Source organism: Schistocerca cancellata, chromosome 3, assembly GCF_023864275.1.
Source record: "Schistocerca cancellata isolate TAMUIC-IGC-003103 chromosome 3, iqSchCanc2.1, whole genome shotgun sequence".
NCBI classification, from domain to species: Eukaryota; Metazoa; Arthropoda; class Insecta; order Orthoptera; family Acrididae; genus Schistocerca; species Schistocerca cancellata.
This window is the reverse complement of record NC_064628.1, coordinates 919,099,494-919,116,944: the sequence shown is the minus strand read 5'-3', so window position 1 is coordinate 919,116,944 and position 17,451 is coordinate 919,099,494. Positions and strand designations below refer to the sequence as shown.

The following is a 17,451-nucleotide window of genomic DNA, read 5'->3' as shown; positions in this document are numbered from 1 at the left end:
AGCAAAACTCCTTTACTACTCTAAGTGTCTCATTTGCTAATCTATCTCCCTAAACATCACCTGATTTAATTCGTCTACATTCTATTATCCTCATTTTGCTTTTGTTGATGTTCTTTCAAGTCACTGCCTATGCTGTTCAAGTGCTCTTCCATGTCCAACTCCTTTACTACTCTAAGTGTCTCATTTCCTAATCTATTTCCCTAAACATCACCTGATTTAATTCGTCTACATTCTATTATCCTCATTTTGCTTTTGTTGATGTTCTTTCAAGTCACTGCCAATGCTGTTCAAGTGCTCTTCCATATCCTTTGCTGTCTCTGACAGAATTACAATGTCATCGGCAAACGTCAAGGTTTTTATTTCTTCTCCATGGATTTTAACTCCTACTACAAATTTTTCTTTTGTTTCCTTTACTGCTTCCTCAATATTTAATACTGCGTAACCAGTAAAGGAAAGAAAAGAAAAATTCTGAGTAGGAAATAAAATCCAGGGAGAAGTGTAAACATACCACCAAATTGGGCTTTCGCTGCAACACGAGGCAGATGAAAGAACGAGGAATACAGGGTGTCTCGTCAGGGTGGTGGTGTTCGTCATTACAACATGGTCCAGTGAATGGACGAAGTTTCACGAGTGCAGCCCAATGCATAGGGAATGTTCAGAACCACATTCACTGGTACTAGAACAAGTGAGCGCTTCATTACACAACACTCAAGACAAATCCCACGTCAAACAGCAGATGCAAATGCAACGAATTTAATAGGTCTGCAAGGCACATAATCCCACACTCCACAGTGGCAGGGCGACTGCATGATGGTGGTCGCCTTCCAGGACGTGGTGTTCTGATGACACTCGCACTTGGGTGGCTCCGTTTGCAGTGATAGAATGAGCGAAGGGACTGGAACATCAATGAATGGGATCACGAGCTCTTATCGGGTGAAAGCAGATTCTGTCTGAATAATGAATCTGGAGGTACTCTCATATTGCGGTAGGTGCGAACACTGAATGCATTGAGCAAAACTGTCGCAAATGATCGTTTTCGTGGTGTACAAGTTATGGTATTGGGAGGCATGATGCGTCATGGAAGTACTAACCTACAAATATTTGAACACAGTACATTAACATTTGAACGTTATGGTCATGCTGTACTTCTTCCCCCTGTGAATCTCTTCAGTGGTGCATTCGGGCCAGACTTTTATGGATGACAATTGTAAGGTGCGGTTTTGATTATTCTAGAATTGAGAACAACTGTGTAAGGTGAAATGACAAGTTTAATCTCGCAATTTTTCTCATAAAATTACACTCTTTTGCACAGTTTTCAACTCGCATCTTGCCACCATCAAAAAGTGAAATACTTTCACACACAACAATGTTAAATATTAACTCTCTGAAAGAACATTAATCCTAAACACAATATTATGAAAGTTTAATTGGAAGTTTCTTTACAAAATTGCTCCTACAAATGCGTTATGATGTTAGTAAGTACTACGAAAATCGTCCGATTCCGGTTCAATGTTCGGTACCATTTAGGATGACAATCAAGTCTACGGTGGATGGTTAGTTAAGTGACAGATTTGAGCGCAAGACTACCCAAGGCCGCTCGAGTTTACAGTGGACGCAAGCTGGAGAACCAACAAAGTTCACGCCTCTGCGCACGGTACTTACCTTAAGCTGCGATGTGGTGCCGACTGCAAGGCCGCTCTCTCTCCCTCTGAAATTCCTACAAACCTAATCTGACCTTTGCTGAACATTCCAGCAGAAACTTTCCCTATGTTTCTCGTTATGCGAGAAAACATGTACTCAGCCCTAGTCTTATTATGTGGCTATATACACGCACACGCTTGGAGCAACATGCATATTATAGTGCCCTCTCAGTTCTCGCAAGAACAGCTAAGTAATTTGGCTGGTTCGTTTCTTCACAGTTGGAGCTAAACGTTGCCTTAGCTAATTTCTAGCTGAACTGCAGCTGCTGTGAACGCAGTTTCTTCTCTGCATCATTGTTGTTGTTGTGGTCTTCAGTCCTGAGACTGGTTTGATGCAGCTCTCCATGCTACTCTGTCCTGTGCAAGCTTCTTCATCTCCCAGTACCTACTGCAACCTACATCCTTCTGAATCTGCTTAGTGTATTCATCTCTTGGTCTCCCCCTACGATTTTTACCCTCCGCGCTGCCCTCCAATACTAAATTGGTGATCCCTTGATACCTCAGAACATGTCCTACCAACCGATACCTTCCTCTGGTCAAGTTGTGCCGCAAACTTCTCTTCTCCCCAATCCTATTCAATACTTCCTCATTAGTTATGTGATCTACCCATCTAATCTTCAGCATTATTCTGTAGCACCACATTTCGAAAGCTTCTATTCTCTTCTTGTCCAAACTATTTACCAGCCATCCCTGCTTAGCCATTTTGCACTTCCTGTCGATCTCATTTTTGAGACGTTTGTATTCCTTTTTGCCTGCTTCATTTACTGCATTTTTATATTTTCTCCTTTCACCAATTAAATTCAATATTTCTTCTGTTACCCGAGGATTTCTACTAGCTCTCGTCTTTTTACCTACTTGATCCTCTGCTGCCTTCACTACTTCATCCCTCAAAGCTACCCATTCTTCTTCTACTGTATTTCTTTCCCCCATTCCTGTCAATTATTCCCTTATGCTCTCCCTGAAACTCTGTACAACCTCTGGTTCTTTCAGTTTATCCAGGTCCCATCTCCTTGAATTCCCACCTTTTTGCAGTTTCTTCAGTTTTAATCTACAGCTCATAACCAATAGATTGTGGTCAGAGTCCACATCTGTCCCTGGAAATGTCTTACAATTTAAAACCTGGTTCCTAAATCTCTGTCTTACCATTATATAATCTATCTGATACCTTTTAGTATCTCTGCATCATACAGAGTGTTAAACGCGCCATTCTGCACTTCACGCCAGTTTAGAGAAGAGTCCCCGAATATTTCTTTCTTGTTCTTCTCATGGCGGAACTACCTTCCCCGACTTGGGCTCATTCATTTTTCACATCATGGCCCTTTTCGACTTATAGGTGCGTCGAAACTTCAGTATTTTTCTCCTTTCTAGTGTGTTTCCTCCAATCGGACGTTTCGTGTCCGTTCTAGGCGCCGAAAATACATTCACCTTTCCGTGTGTCACAGTTGCTGGACGAAATGCGTCCCTGCCTCTTCTTCATATCCCATTGTAATTGCGAAACACGGCATTCTAAAGCTTTTTCCCTATCCCTTGTGCACATGTGCTGCAACACGCGGTCCTCCGGCCCAAATCACCTGGCCTGGGGTCAGTGACCTTCCTCCTGCCACACCTTTGAGTGGTTTCCGTCGTAACCGCCACAGCACACCTTTGCTATGCCGTTGCATGGCTGGCTTTTCAAAACTAAAAGTGACTTGTGTTTCCTGTTCCACCTTCTGCTCAAAGCCATGCATTATATAGGAACGGTATATGAATTACTTTCGATTGGCTGTCATCTTTGCAATCCATACCGATAGGCAAACGTTCTCATAACTGCCAAAATGCGTTAGGTATCTTCACACGTGAGGCAATACTAACCTTACGACTTATCTTAGAAGAAAGATTAAGAAAAGGCAAACCTACGTTTCTAGCATTTGTAGACTTAGAGAAAGCTTTTGACAATGTTGACTGGAATACTCTCTTCCACATTCTAACGGTGGCAAGGGTAAAATACAGGGAGCGAAAGGCTATTTACGATTTGTACAGAAACCAGATGGCGGTTATAAGAGTCGAGGTGCATGAAAGGGAAGCAGTGGTTGGGAAAGGAGTGAGACAGGGTTGTAGCCTATCCCCGATGTTATTCAATCTATATATTGAGCAAGCAGTAAAGGAAACAAAAGAAAAATTCGGAGTAGGTATTAAAATTCATGGAGAAGAAGTAAAAACTTTGAGGTTCGCCGATGACATTGTAATTCTGTCAGAGACAGCAAATGACTTGGAAGAACAGTTGAATGGAATAGACAATGTCTTGAAAGGAGGATATAAGATGAACATCAACAAAAGTAAAACAAGGATAATGGAATGTAGTCGAATTAAGTCGGGTGATGCTGAGGGATTTAGATTAGGAAATGAGACACTTAAAGTAGTAAAGGAGTTTTGCTATTAAGGGAGTAAAATAACTGATGATGGTCGAAGTAGAGAGGATATAAAATGTAGACTGGCAATGGCAAGGAAATCGTTTCTGAAGAAGAGAAATTTGTTAACATCGAGTATAGATTTAAGTGTCAGGAAGTCGTTTCTGAAAGTATTGGTATGGAGTGTAGCCATGTATGGAAGTGAAACATGGACGATAACTAGTATGGACAAGGAGAGAATAGAAGTTTTCGAAATGTGGTGCTACAGAATAATGCTGACGATAAGGTGGGTAGATCACGTAACTAATGAGGAGGTATTGAATAGGATTGGGGAGAAGAGAAGTTTGTGGCACAACTTGACCAGAAGAAGGGATCGGTTGGTAGGACATGTTTTGAGAAATCAAGGGATTACAAATTTAGCATTGGAGGGCTGCGTGGAGGGTAAAAATCGTAGAGGGAGACCAAGAGATGAATACACTAAGCAGATTCAAAAGGATGTAGGTTGCAGTAGGTACTGGGAGATGAAGAAGCTTGCACAGGGTAGAGTAGCATGGAGAGCTGCATCAAACCAGTCTCAGGACTGAAGACCACAACAACAACAACATCTTCACCTTCTCGTTGCGATGTATAAAGTTCTCATGTAAGGTGCGAATTTGACCACTTATTCAGCCACCCTACACAATGCGTAACCCATTGAACAGTGCATATGGGGCAGCTCTTGAAGATAGATAATATTCGGTGAATGGAGTGACCTGCTCATTCCCCCGACTTAAATCCCATCGAGCATATGCTAGAAGAGTTGTGAAGACGTATTGCAGCTGCATCAACATGCAACAACAACCACAGAGCAGTTTTCAGCCGCATTGGTGGAGGAATGGAGCACCCTACCACAGGAACTCATTACCAGCTTTATACCCAGCATGGGAGCTCGTTTGCAGAGGATGCATTGTTATCTGTGGTGACCATACACTCACCCCATTAAGAAGCATGTCCTGCCTTTTGATATGTCCTTAAGTCCTGGGAACCATTGTAAATCACGGTGACTGAGCTGTGGTTATTGTCTTTGGCGCGAGGGGAAAATGAGTGTTGGCAAGCATCTATAATTTCTCGAATTTTCCCGTTGTGCTCATTTTGCGAGACCTATGTGGGAGGAAATTGTTGTCTGACTCTTTCCAGAAACTACTCTCTCGAAATTTCAATAGTAAACCTCTCTGCGAAGCACTGCGCCTCTCTTGTAACGTCTGCCGCTGGAGTTTGTCGACCATCTCAGTAACGCTCTCGCGCCGACTAAACAAACCAGTTACGAAACACAACGATTTTCGTTGGATCTTTTGTATCTCTTGTATCAGTACAATACGGTAAGGGTCCATTATGAGTGAACAAAACTTAATAATCGATCGAAGTAGCGGCTTGTAATCCTCTTCATTAACTGAATTACGTTTCCTTTGGATTCTTACTATGAATCTCAGTGCGGCATCTGCTTTTTCTACTATTTGCTTCTAGTGGTCATTCCATTTAAGATCATTCCAAATATGTACTCCTGGATATTTTACGGTAGTAACGGTTTCCAGGTATTTGTTATCAGTAGCGTAGTTGTAGAGGAGAAGATTTCTTTTTCTATGTGTGTGCAGAATGTCATATATAATTACGATCTGTGTCAGCTTACAATCCTTGCAAAATTAATCAATCCACTGTTGTCCTTATGCACATCGTTACTGTCTTCTAGCGTTGCTGCCTTCTTATAGACAACAGCATCGTCTGCTAACAACCTATCGAGACGTTCTACTAGATCATTTATTAAGTGAAATTTAAACAGTGAAGGTGCTATCACAGTTACTAGGGGTCATCATCATCATCAGTTATCTGCTATATTAGCAGGTCCTTAGCCTCTCCATTTTCTGCGATCCATTGCTTCCTTCTTAAGGCTGCTGTATGTTGTACCGTCCATCATGTCATCATACATCATACAGAAACCAAATCGATTTTATACTGGTAGAAGAAAGATACAGGAATGGAATCAAGAAGGTGCACACATTAATAGTGACCACAACTAACTAGGGGTACTCCCGAAATTATCTTTACATTCATCCGTAGTTTACTTCTATCTGCATGGAAGTCTTGAACCCACTCGCTAGTCTGGTCCGATGCTCGATAAAATCATTGTTTTTTTTCTTAATCGGCAGATCGAGTCAGTGTCAAATGCCTTCCTGACATGAGCGGCAATGTCTACATCGCTGTGAATCTCATGGAAGAGCAGAGCGACCTGTGCCTAGTAAGATCCCTGTGTTGCGGAATACATGTTGATTTCTATAGAGGAGATTTTCGATGTCTAAAAATTTCATAATACATGAGCACAAAACACTTGGCCCACTGTTGACTCATCAGTGGCATTGTGAGATTTCTGCCGACTGTTGACACATCTCTGGGATTTCGTGATTTTTGGTTGCAATTACGGAGTCCCTGTAAGCCATGATGGGGAAGTATCAGCTCGAAGCAGGCAGTCAATGGTGTGCGTAGAACAAGATAGACAAGCATTTGTCATGTGGGCCATGAGTTGCCGAGCCGACAGTCCAAAAAAATACATCCACTGTTTAAAAGTCCATAACTGGCAAACTAATTGACGGAATTGTCTCATCTTTGGTAATGTAATAGTTTGTAGTTCCGGCAATCACCACACAAGCATTGTATTGCGTTGTTTTGTTTTGTCAGATGACAGTCGCCAGATAGTCAGTGTTTTGTTATTAGTTGCACCTAGTTACTCGAGTAAACATGGCTGGCACAAGGCTTACATTCGATGAGAGGAAGTCAATTTTGAAGTGATATTTTAGGTACGAAAACATTAATGAGGTTCAACGGCAATGGCGAAATGAATATCAAACAGAGCCACCGACATGTTTAACGATTCGTCGCATTCGAGACAAATTTGAAGACGAAGGCTGTGTTAAAGATGTACACAAACAACGATCTGGACGACCAGTAACAGTAACAAGTCCAGCTAACTCCCGTCGTGTGTAACAACAATTCACTGGCTCACCATAGAAGTCTGTGAGACAGTGTGCCCGTCAAACTGGAGTGAGTCGTTCAAGTGTTTTTTGAAGACAGCAAAGTGGAAGAGCTATATGCCACGATTGTTACACGCAATTAACGAGAACGACCCATATCGTAGAATGGAGTACTACGAGTGGTTTACTAACATGGTGCGCAACGATAGAGAGTTTGCAGAGATGATTGTGTGGTCAGATGAGGCACAGTTCAAACTCAGTGGTACAGTAAATCGCCACAATTGCATCTAATGGGCCGCCGAAAATCCGAACGTCCATGTAGACAAAGACGTGAATGTGTCTGGAGTAAATGTGTGGTGTGGGTTGTCTTACCGGGGCTTGATTGGGCCATTCTTCTTTGACGGCACAGCCGGTGAGGTGTACCTTCAGAAGCTTCAGACATCCATTTTACGTGCCATCCGAGACTTGTATGGAGACGGAACAGTTTACTTTCAACAAGATGGTACCCCAGCACAGTACCAAAATCCTGTTATGGCATATCTCGACGAAAATCTACCAGGGAGATGGCTAGGCCGTAGAGGTGCTGTGGAGTATCCACCACATTCCCCAGACCTAACTCCTCTGGACTTTTACCTGTGGGGAACACTAAAGGACGTCGTTTATCGACAAAAGCCACGCACATTGGATGAACTTCGAGAATCCATCGTACATTCATGTGCAAATATCCAACTGAACACGTTGCAGTCAGTAGTTCGTGCTGCAGTGCGAAGGCATCGTTTGTGTGTGGATGTTAATGGTGACCATTTCGAACACCTACAGTGATATCTTTAAGTTGAACTTTAAGCTACACTTTCACCAAAAACGAGACAACTCCGTCAATTAGCTTGCAAGTTATGGTTTTTTAAACAGTGGTTACACTTTTTGGACCCCTCTGTATGGTCTGGTAACTATTTGGCCGCAGACTTCTATGTTAGATGGCAGTTGGCGTTCCTGGCTACCCGACAGCAACGGACAAAGTCGCGTAGACTATATTCGTATACAGTTTGCGGAAGTACCAGGAACTGAGAAATTAACGGTACGTTTCTTCTAAATTCGAAGTGTTGGCCGGGCTAAGTTATGCTTCAGTGCTGTTCACCCGCTTAGTAACTGCATTAACCGTTGTTTCAAACGATTCTGATACTATGGTCACAAGTGGCGCCTCCGTTTAATCCTTGTGCAGTTTGTGTAATTAGTAGTTGTTGGCACTTGTATTTTGCACACGCTGTCGTAACAGCAAATAAAATTACGTTTAGGTAGTGATCATTTATAGATGCAAGTTAGCCATATGCAGTTCTTTTTTAACTACTTGTGTATCTGGACTGTACTAAAGCATTAAGCTGAAGTTGTTGTTGTGGTGAAGTGGCCACATTTAAATTCAGTATAAACTATTGACGGTTAAAGTAAATCCATTATCACGATTCAATGTTTTTAAAGTTAGTTTTTTTATTTTGTTTTAATGTCTGAACGAGTTGTACGGTTGATTGGTCACGCGTGACTTGGAATGCGAGCACATGTTATTAACTTTAAAAGAATTACTTTTTGTTTTCGTGTACACGCCCCCGTGAGCTAAATCGCCTTCCATAATACTACAAAAAATTGACGTCAATGATGTAGGCCTATAATTATTAGTAGCTATCCTGCGAACGCTCTCGAAAACTGGAATGACCTCCGCTTTTTTCCAGTTACGCTTCGTTGAAACGGCGAAGTTCTGCTAGAAGGGTGTTCCTTCACATAATCTGTGTAGAATCCTACACTTACCTACCTCTCGTTCTGACGTCTTTCCAATACACATAGATTACAGTTACTTTTCTATACAGCGAAGAGTTATCTCTTTATATGTGACATTTCGAAGTTCGCACGATGATTTAAAGAAATAATCGTATTACGATCTTCCGCGGTGGAACAATTTCGGACGACTGAATTGAACATTTCGGTCTTCTCTCTATCATTTTCCGTTCCGGTGCATTGTAGTCACTTAGTGACTGGGTCGATAATTTCGAAACGCTTACTGATTTCAAGTAAGACCAAAGTCTCTTGCAGTTTTTAGTGAGATCCGTTGACAAAATTTTATTTTCATAGACATTGAACGCTTTTCTCATTGCTCTCTTTACGCTCATTTTTACTTCATTGTGCTTTTTTTTGTCAGCTTAGTTTTCACTTCTTTTGATCTGTGACGTAGCAGTTTTTTTAACATGGTTATTAAATCACAATTAGTATTTCCCGTCTCTGAAGATGTCCCTCAAACCATAATTGTCTAAGGCATACCGAACGATGCTTTTGACTTCTTTCCATTGGCGCTCCACATTTTTTTCCTCAGCTCTAGATATTTATGTGACCTACTCAGATATACTCCAATGTCTATCCTGTCACTCTTATGAAGCAAACGTATTTTCCTACCTTTCTTAACATTTCGTGTGGTACCATTAGTCACACACCGAGGTGGCACCAAGTCGTAGGATATCTACAGGGTGTTTCAAAAATGACCGGTATATTTGAAACGGCAATAAAAACTAAACGAGCAGCGATAGAAATACACCGTTTGTTGCAATATGCTTGGGACAACAGTACATTTTCATGCGGACAAACTTTCGAAATTACAGTAGTTACAATTTTCAACAACAGATGGCGCTGCAAGTGATGTGAAAGATATAGAAGACAACGCAGTCTGTGGGTGCGCCATTCTGTACGTCGTCTTCCTGCTGTAAGCGTGTGCTGTTCACAACGTGCAAGTGTGCTGTAGACAACATGGTTTATTCCTTAGAACAGAGGATTTTTCTGGTGTTGGAATTCCACTGCCTAGAACACAGTGTTGTTGCAACAAGACGAAGTTTTCAACGGAGGTTTAAAGTAACCAAAGGACCGAAAAGCGATACAATAAAGGATCTGTTTGAAATATTTCAACGGACTGGGAACGTGACGGATGAACGTGCTGGAAAGGTAGGGCGACCGCGTATGGCAACCACAGAGGGCAACGCGCAGCTAGTGCAGCAGGTGATCCAACAGCGGCCTCGGGTTTCCGTTCGCCGTGTTGCAGCTGCGGTCCAAATGACGCCAACGTCCATGTATCGTCTCATGCGCCAGAGTTTACACCTCTATCCATACAAAATTCAAACGCGGCAACCCCTCAGCGCCGCTACCATTGCTGCACGAGAGACATTATCTGCGTCTGAGAGTATTCCCGGAAAGATTTCACATAATTGACTACATGATACTTTCTGCACGCTAGTAACTGTGCTACGAAATGGACTACACCTCGTAGTACAGACTATCCAATTTGCATTCGCAGGTGATCGAACAGCGGCCTCGGGTTTCCGTTCGCCGTGTTGCAGCTGCGGTCCAAATGACGCCAACGTCCACGTATCGTCTCATGCGCCAGAGTTTACACCTCTATCCATACAAAATTCAAACGCGGCAACCCCTCAGCGCCGCTACCATTGCTGCACGAGAGACATTCGCTAACGATATAGTGCACAGGATTGATGACGGCGATATGCATGTGGGTAGCATTTGGTTTACTGACGAAGCTTATTTTTACCTGGACGGCTTCGTCAATAAACAGAACTGGCGCATATGAGGAACCGAAAAGCCCCATGTTGCAGTCCCATCGTCCCTGCATCCTCAAAAGGTACTGGTCTGGGCCGCCATTTCTTCCAAAGGAATCATTGGCCCATTTTTCAGATCCGAAATGATTACTGCATCACGCTATCTGGACATTCTTCGTGAATTTGTGGCGGTACAAACTGCCTTAGACGACACTGCGAATACCTCGTGGTTTAAGCAAGATGGTGCCCGGCCACATCGCACGGCCGACGTCTTTAATTTCCTGAATGAATATTTCGATGATCGTGTGATTGCTTTGGGCTATCCGAAACATACAGGAGGCGGCGTGGATTGGCCTCCCTATTCGCCAGACATGAACCCCTGTGACTTCTTTCTGTGGGGACACTTGAAAGATCAGGTGTACCGCCGGAATCCAGAAACAATTGAACAGCTGAAGCAGTACATCTCATCTGCATGTGAAGCCATTCCGCCAGACACGTTGTCAAAGGTTTCGGGTAATTTCATTCAGAGACTACGCCATATTATTGCTACGCATGGTGGATATGTGTAAAATATCGTACTATAGAGTTTCCCAGACCGCAGCGCCATCTGTTGTTGAAAATTGTAACTACTGTAATTTCGAAAGTTTGTCTGCCTGAAAATGTACTGTTGTCCCAAGCATATTGCAACAAACGGTGTATTTCTATCGCTGCTCGTTTAGTTTTTATTGCCGTTTCAAATATACCGGTCATTTTTGAAACACCCTGTATATGCACAAAGAGAGATGGCGGTAGTATCGCGTTCTCAAGTTATAAAATAGCCAATCATTTGTTCTCAGGTGAGTCATGTGAAAAGATTTCCGACGTGATTCCGGCCGCGTTTTTGTTGGTAGCGCCGAGCGCCGATTACATTTCCCACCGCAAGGACCAATCTTGTCATTTAGATTTTAGTTCATCATTTTCTGCAACTGTTTCTAGAGAATGCCATTGTGATGAAATAGCACACTAGTTGTGTTAAAAATGGTGGAGACCTTTTCTGAGCCAGCCGGTGTGGCCGAGCGGTTCTACGCGCTTCAGTGTGGAACCGCGCGACCGCTACGGTCGCAGGTTCGAATCCTGCCTCGGGCATGGATGTGTGTGATGTCCTTAGGTTAGTTAGGTTTAAGTAGTTCTAAGTTCTAGGGGACTGATGACCTCAGAAGTTAAGTGCTATACTGCTCAGAGCCATTTGAACCATTTTTGATCTCTTCTGAACAGCCGTTGCAAGGTATCCCAGGTACGCTCAATAATATTTATCACTGGTGAGTCAGTGGGATAGCGGAAGTGTTTACACTCAAATGAGTGCTCCTGGAGCCACTCTGTAGGATTTCTGGGCGTGTGGGGTGTCGGATTGTCCTGTTGGAATTGCCAAATTCCGTCGGAATGCACAATGGATATGAACGGCATTAGGTCATCAGACAGGATGATTACGTGAGAGTATTGTCTAGACGAATCAGGGTTGTCATATCACTCCGAGTACATACGCCTCACATCATTGACGGCCGGTGTGGCCGTGCGGTTCTAGGCGCTTCAGTGTGGAACCGCGCGACCGCTACGGTCGCAGGTTCGAATCCTGCCTCGGGCATGGATGTGTGTGATGTCCTTAGGTTAGTTAGGTTTAAGCAGTTCTAAGTTCTAGGGGACTGATGACCTCAGTAGTTAAGTCCCATAGTGCTCAGAGCCATTTGAACCATTTTTGAACCATTGAACCCACATCATTACAGAGCCTCCAACAACTCTACCAGTCACTCACTTCCTGACATGCAGGGTCCATGGATCCATGAGGTTGTTTCCATACATATATAAGTCCATCTGCTCATACAATTTTAAATGAGACTCGTCCGACCAGGCAACATGTCTCCAGCCATCAACAGTCCAGTGTAGGTGTTCATGGATCAAGGGGAGGCGTGAAGCCATGTGTCGTGCAGTCATCAAGGGTACACGAGTGGGCCTTCGGCTCCGTAAGCCCATATCGGTCCTGTTTCGTTGAATGGTTCGCACTCTGACACTTGTTGTTGGCCCAGCACTAAAATTTGCAGAAATTTGAGGAAGGATTGCACGTCTGTCACGGTGAACGATTCTCTTCAGTCGTCGTTGGTCCCGTTCTTGCAGGGTCTTTTTCCGGCCCAGCGATGACGGACATCTGAAGTTTTACCGGATTCCTGATATTCACGGTATACTCGTGAAGTGGTCGTACGGGAAAATTCCCACTTCATCCCTACCTCGGAGATGCTGTCTCCCATCGTTCAAACTCACTTAAATCTTGATAATCTGCCATCGTAGCAGCTGTAACCGATCTAACAACTGCTCCAGACACTTGTTGTTTTATATAAGTGTTGCCGACCGCAGCGCCGTATTCTGCCTGTTGATATATTTATGTATTTGAATAGGCACGCCTATACCAGCCCCTTTGGCGCTTCAACGTATGTTAAAGGAATTAATTTTTAAAAAAAGTCCAATGCTCTGACGAAAATGAACTATTATCAAGCTGGTACTAATGGAATAAAGCGCTTGTGTACGTCGCTTACCATGTCGTCGACGATGATGAAAATTATGTGCGGAGGCCTACAGGAAGTGTGGTGACTGTCGAACGTGGCTGCGAAGCTAGCCACGAGCAAAGCGACTGCCAACGATGTCTTCATATTGCAGGCGTCTGTTTGGTGAAAGCAGTGAAGTCCACTGTTGGATGGATTCTGGCGAGCAGTCGGCCAGGATCAACACTATTCCTTCACTCTGAAAAAGAAAGATACCAGTTTTAACTCAATGGTAAGTATCCAGGAAAAATGCCCGATAGTTGTAGTATGTCTCAGTCTAGTCAGGTGCGTTACCTCTGTTTTATTAGAAGATACCTGCAATTTGGTTTACCTAATGCAGAGGTGAAGTGCTGCTCATCCATTCATGTGAGGCCCAACATCGATTAATTCATCGCATTTTTATCGTTACGAAAATAATATCATTTAAAGTAGCAATTTCTGAGGATACGAGATGTAACTATACACCGATGAGTTAAAAGATAATGATCCCAATCCACTGCGTGACGGAATGCATGCATGAGCGTAACACGGCGAAGAAAGTACACAGGGTGCTTGTTGCAACTTGAGACAACTAAACGTTTTCTTGGTGAACAGCTGAAACAACTTTATTCAGAAAGAAGGGTCAGATTTCAAATACTTTGCTTTCAAACTACGAAAGATAGAAACACAATTCCAACGTTCCTGGCAAGATAAAAGTTCAATTTCTTATGCATTCAATGTGAGAAATTCTCTAAGAACTGCCGACGTTACCTGAGTGACACCATTCCAGAACGATGGATTAGACGTTGCCGGCCGGAGTGACCGAGCGGTTCTAGGCGCGACAGTCTGGAACCGCGCGACCGCTACAGTCGCAGGTTCGAATCCTGCCTCTCGCATGGATGTGTGTGATGTCCTTAGGTTAGTTAGGTGTAAGTAGTTCTAAGTTCTATGGGACTGATGACCTCAGAAGTACCATAGAGCTCAGAGCCATTTGAGCCATTTGATTGGACGAGGAGGAGCAGAAGATGAACTGATCACCGGTGGCGTCCCAGGTCTCCGCACCTCACACTTTGTGGCTTTTATCTGTGGGTTTACGTAAAACACCTCGTTTTTTATGCCCCTCTGCGCCTGACACTCTTGAAAGTCTGCGACATCGCACTGTTGAAACTGTGAATTCGATAACGAGAGACCAGCTGCTTCGTATGTGGCACGAATTGGGCCACCGTTTATGATATTTGTCGTGTGGCACATGGTGCTCACTCTGAATGCATAGAAATTTGAACTTTTCTCTTTCTAGGAACATTGGAATTGTGTTTCTATATTTTGTAGTTCGGAAGCAATAAATGTTTGAAATTTGTTATTTCTTTTTGAATAGCCTTGTGCAAGTAAAAGAGACATGTGTCTGTGCTTCAACTGGTCGCCTACCAGTCATCCCTCCTTCATGGGTGGGGTCAACTTAGAATTTTCAAGTGTGAACCTTACATTTCATTGCATATTCGGAATCCAGACAAAGAGTATTTACGGTTTACCAAAACCAGTGTTTACCAGTTGTGGTAAATAGCGCTGTAATCGACAAACGTCGAGCGCGTCTCTTTTTGCAATTAAGAACCGACGCATTTCATTCTGAAAACCACCTTACCATAAAAGTAGGTTAACTGCCATTTCTGTCACAAATCCTGTTTCTCAGGTATGAGTACGTGTATCAGGTTGAAAGGTATATTAGATACTGAGGTCTATGATCCATTGGTTCAGTGAAACATTGAAGATTCTATGTCAGTGCAGTCAAACCATACTGGTGTATACGTCACATATTCTGATACTTACTCGCAAACTCACATATTAAAACGTATAGGATACTTCTCGTTAGCCTAGAACTATGAAATTTAGTAAGAAGAAAGGTTTCACAGTAGAACCAAAGGAAAAGAAACTGGAAACTGTGAAGTTGTTATTATATTGCACGGAAAACATTGTCGTTTTTTATCTCACTCACTCTCTGTTTGTCCACTTTTTTAAAAGTTTTTTTAAGCTTTTTTTCCTTCCTCTACAGTTTTTGCCCGCTACAGCTCCCTGTAATTCCATGGAAGTCACCATTGACGTCTTTACAGATGTCCTATCATCCTGTCCCTTTTCTTTGGCAGTGTTTTCCACACATTCATTTTCTCTCTATCTGTTAAGACCCTTTTTCTGAGAGACGGGTAGACTTGTAGAGTGGACATTTACGCCATATAGTAAGGTCTATTGGTACTTGGTGGTGTAATAAATATACGCTTATAAGTGGATGCACCCAAAATCTATGGCCATTTAGCTTGTACATTTCAGTACTCACAAAGTGACTCATAAAAACCTATACAGTACTTCCCGTTGATTTACAATGATCAAATTTGGCGCGGAGTAGGATTTTGCAAAACAAGTAACGGAAAAAATTCGAAATTTGTTGGGCTGTAATTATACCACACGAAACAAATACTTCTTTTTTCATTTGTTATCCGACGTCAAATTTAAAATTAATACCGTCAGTAATTGTGCATTCAGGCTGAGCGGATTGCAATGGTAAAAGTCAAACATACGGCAAGGAATGGCGTTATTATTCACACGACGTTTTTCGCACGTAGAATGGATACCAGAGTTAGTTGTGTTACCAGGCTTGGTAGGGTGTTTAAGGAGGGTGAAAAGCGCCAGATGTGGTGCATCACGCAGCGGTGCAGCGTACTGGTGCGAGACAAAGTTTATCAGCACCTGTCACAGTTTCAAAGGGGCCTCAATGTGGGTCTTCATGTGACCAGCTGGTCGAATCCTGCAGTATTCAGATTTGTGTAGTATTCGGATGTGACCGTGGCCCGATGTCAGACTGCAGGGGAACGTCTCAGGGCAGGCTATTCTACGTCAGTGTTCCATTCGTCTGTGTCTAACTAAAGAAGAGTAAGATTGCTGTATTGCAGCACAACGCACGTCGGGACCCCTTCACAGCTGTGTCTGTTATCCCAGAACAGTAACTGACTCACTGGAACATTCTGTGTCACCACACACCATTGGTCAGAACCCAGCAGCAGCTGGACCAGGGAATTACCGACCCTTGCTTAGGGTGCTGTTAACACCACTACACAAATGGCAAATTCTGAAGCGATGCCATGACCGGGAGGCACGCACTACTGATGAACGGCATCGCATCGATTCCAGCGATGAGTTACGGTCATGTTACACCCTTGGTGACAATCGTCGGTAGGTACTGTGGTGAACTGGGAACATGATCCACCCTCGCAGCGATTTTACTCATAGTGTAGTGGTGTGGAGAGCCATCGCATATGAATTCAGGTCACAGCTCTTAGTGACTGAGGCAACTCTTAGGATGCAATGGTACGGCACCAACATCCCGCGTTGCCTTTTGCTGCTTCCCATACGACAATAATTTGGTGACATTTATAACTGGACAATGGTCGTCCGCACATGGAACGTGCCTCTATGAAATGTTAGTGTGATATTGTATTTTCTTGGATGGCCAGATCCCCAAGTCTGGGCCCAAACATGTGTGGTTCCATCTCAGACGTCATCTCCGTCTGAGAGCCAGTATCAAGGATAACAAGCATAAGATACAACAGCTGTGGGTCAGCTTGCTTAATGAGAGGGTACAACTGCACCACGACAACCTTCACAACCATAATAGTGCATGCATTTGGGCCATAGTGGGTTCAACGTCAGTTTGCTGTGTTGATTTATAATAGTGGTAAGTGTTCATTGTAAATTGTGCTCTTTCTGTAATCACTGAAATAACCCCTTACATCCTGTCCTGTCCTGTGAAGTTTCATTTCTATTCCACTTCCCTTTCTCGGTACTTCACACACCTACACACGCATCCACCCACCCACCCACCCACCCACCCACACACACACACACACACACACACACACACACACACACACACGCACACGCACGCCGTAACCGGGCCAGATTCACGCTTGACGTGATTTAGCTTCGGTCTGTTCAGTGTCCGGGTGACTGTTGTGTTGTACGTATTGTATGTTAATCGGGGGCCTAGGAACGACGGAGAGGCTCCTTCCCCGCCGCAGCCGCAGTGGTCCACAATCCCACGACGACTACTGCAGTCCACTTCACCTCTCCGCCGCCCAACACCGAACCCAGCGTTATTGTGCGGTGTGCAAGGAGGAGACCTCCCAAGAGGGATAATTGCCGACAAAATTTTATTAAATAAATTTTCCATGCATAATGTTCGGGCA

General features: G+C 43.5%; 1 protein-coding gene across 1 annotated transcript in view; it reads right to left on the bottom strand.

Annotated features, from left to right (window-relative positions):
* LOC126174742 (arylsulfatase B-like) overlaps positions 1–13,435 on the bottom strand; it is a 147,161-nt gene extending 133,726 nt beyond the window's left edge. Inside the window, exon 1 of the mRNA XM_049921062.1 lies at positions 13,235–13,435. Coding sequence (XP_049777019.1) covers positions 13,235–13,348 — 114 coding nt within the window. The 5' untranslated portion in view covers positions 13,349–13,435. The remainder of the gene's footprint in view (positions 1–13,234) is intronic.
* Between the last annotated feature and the right edge of the window lie 4,016 nt (positions 13,436–17,451).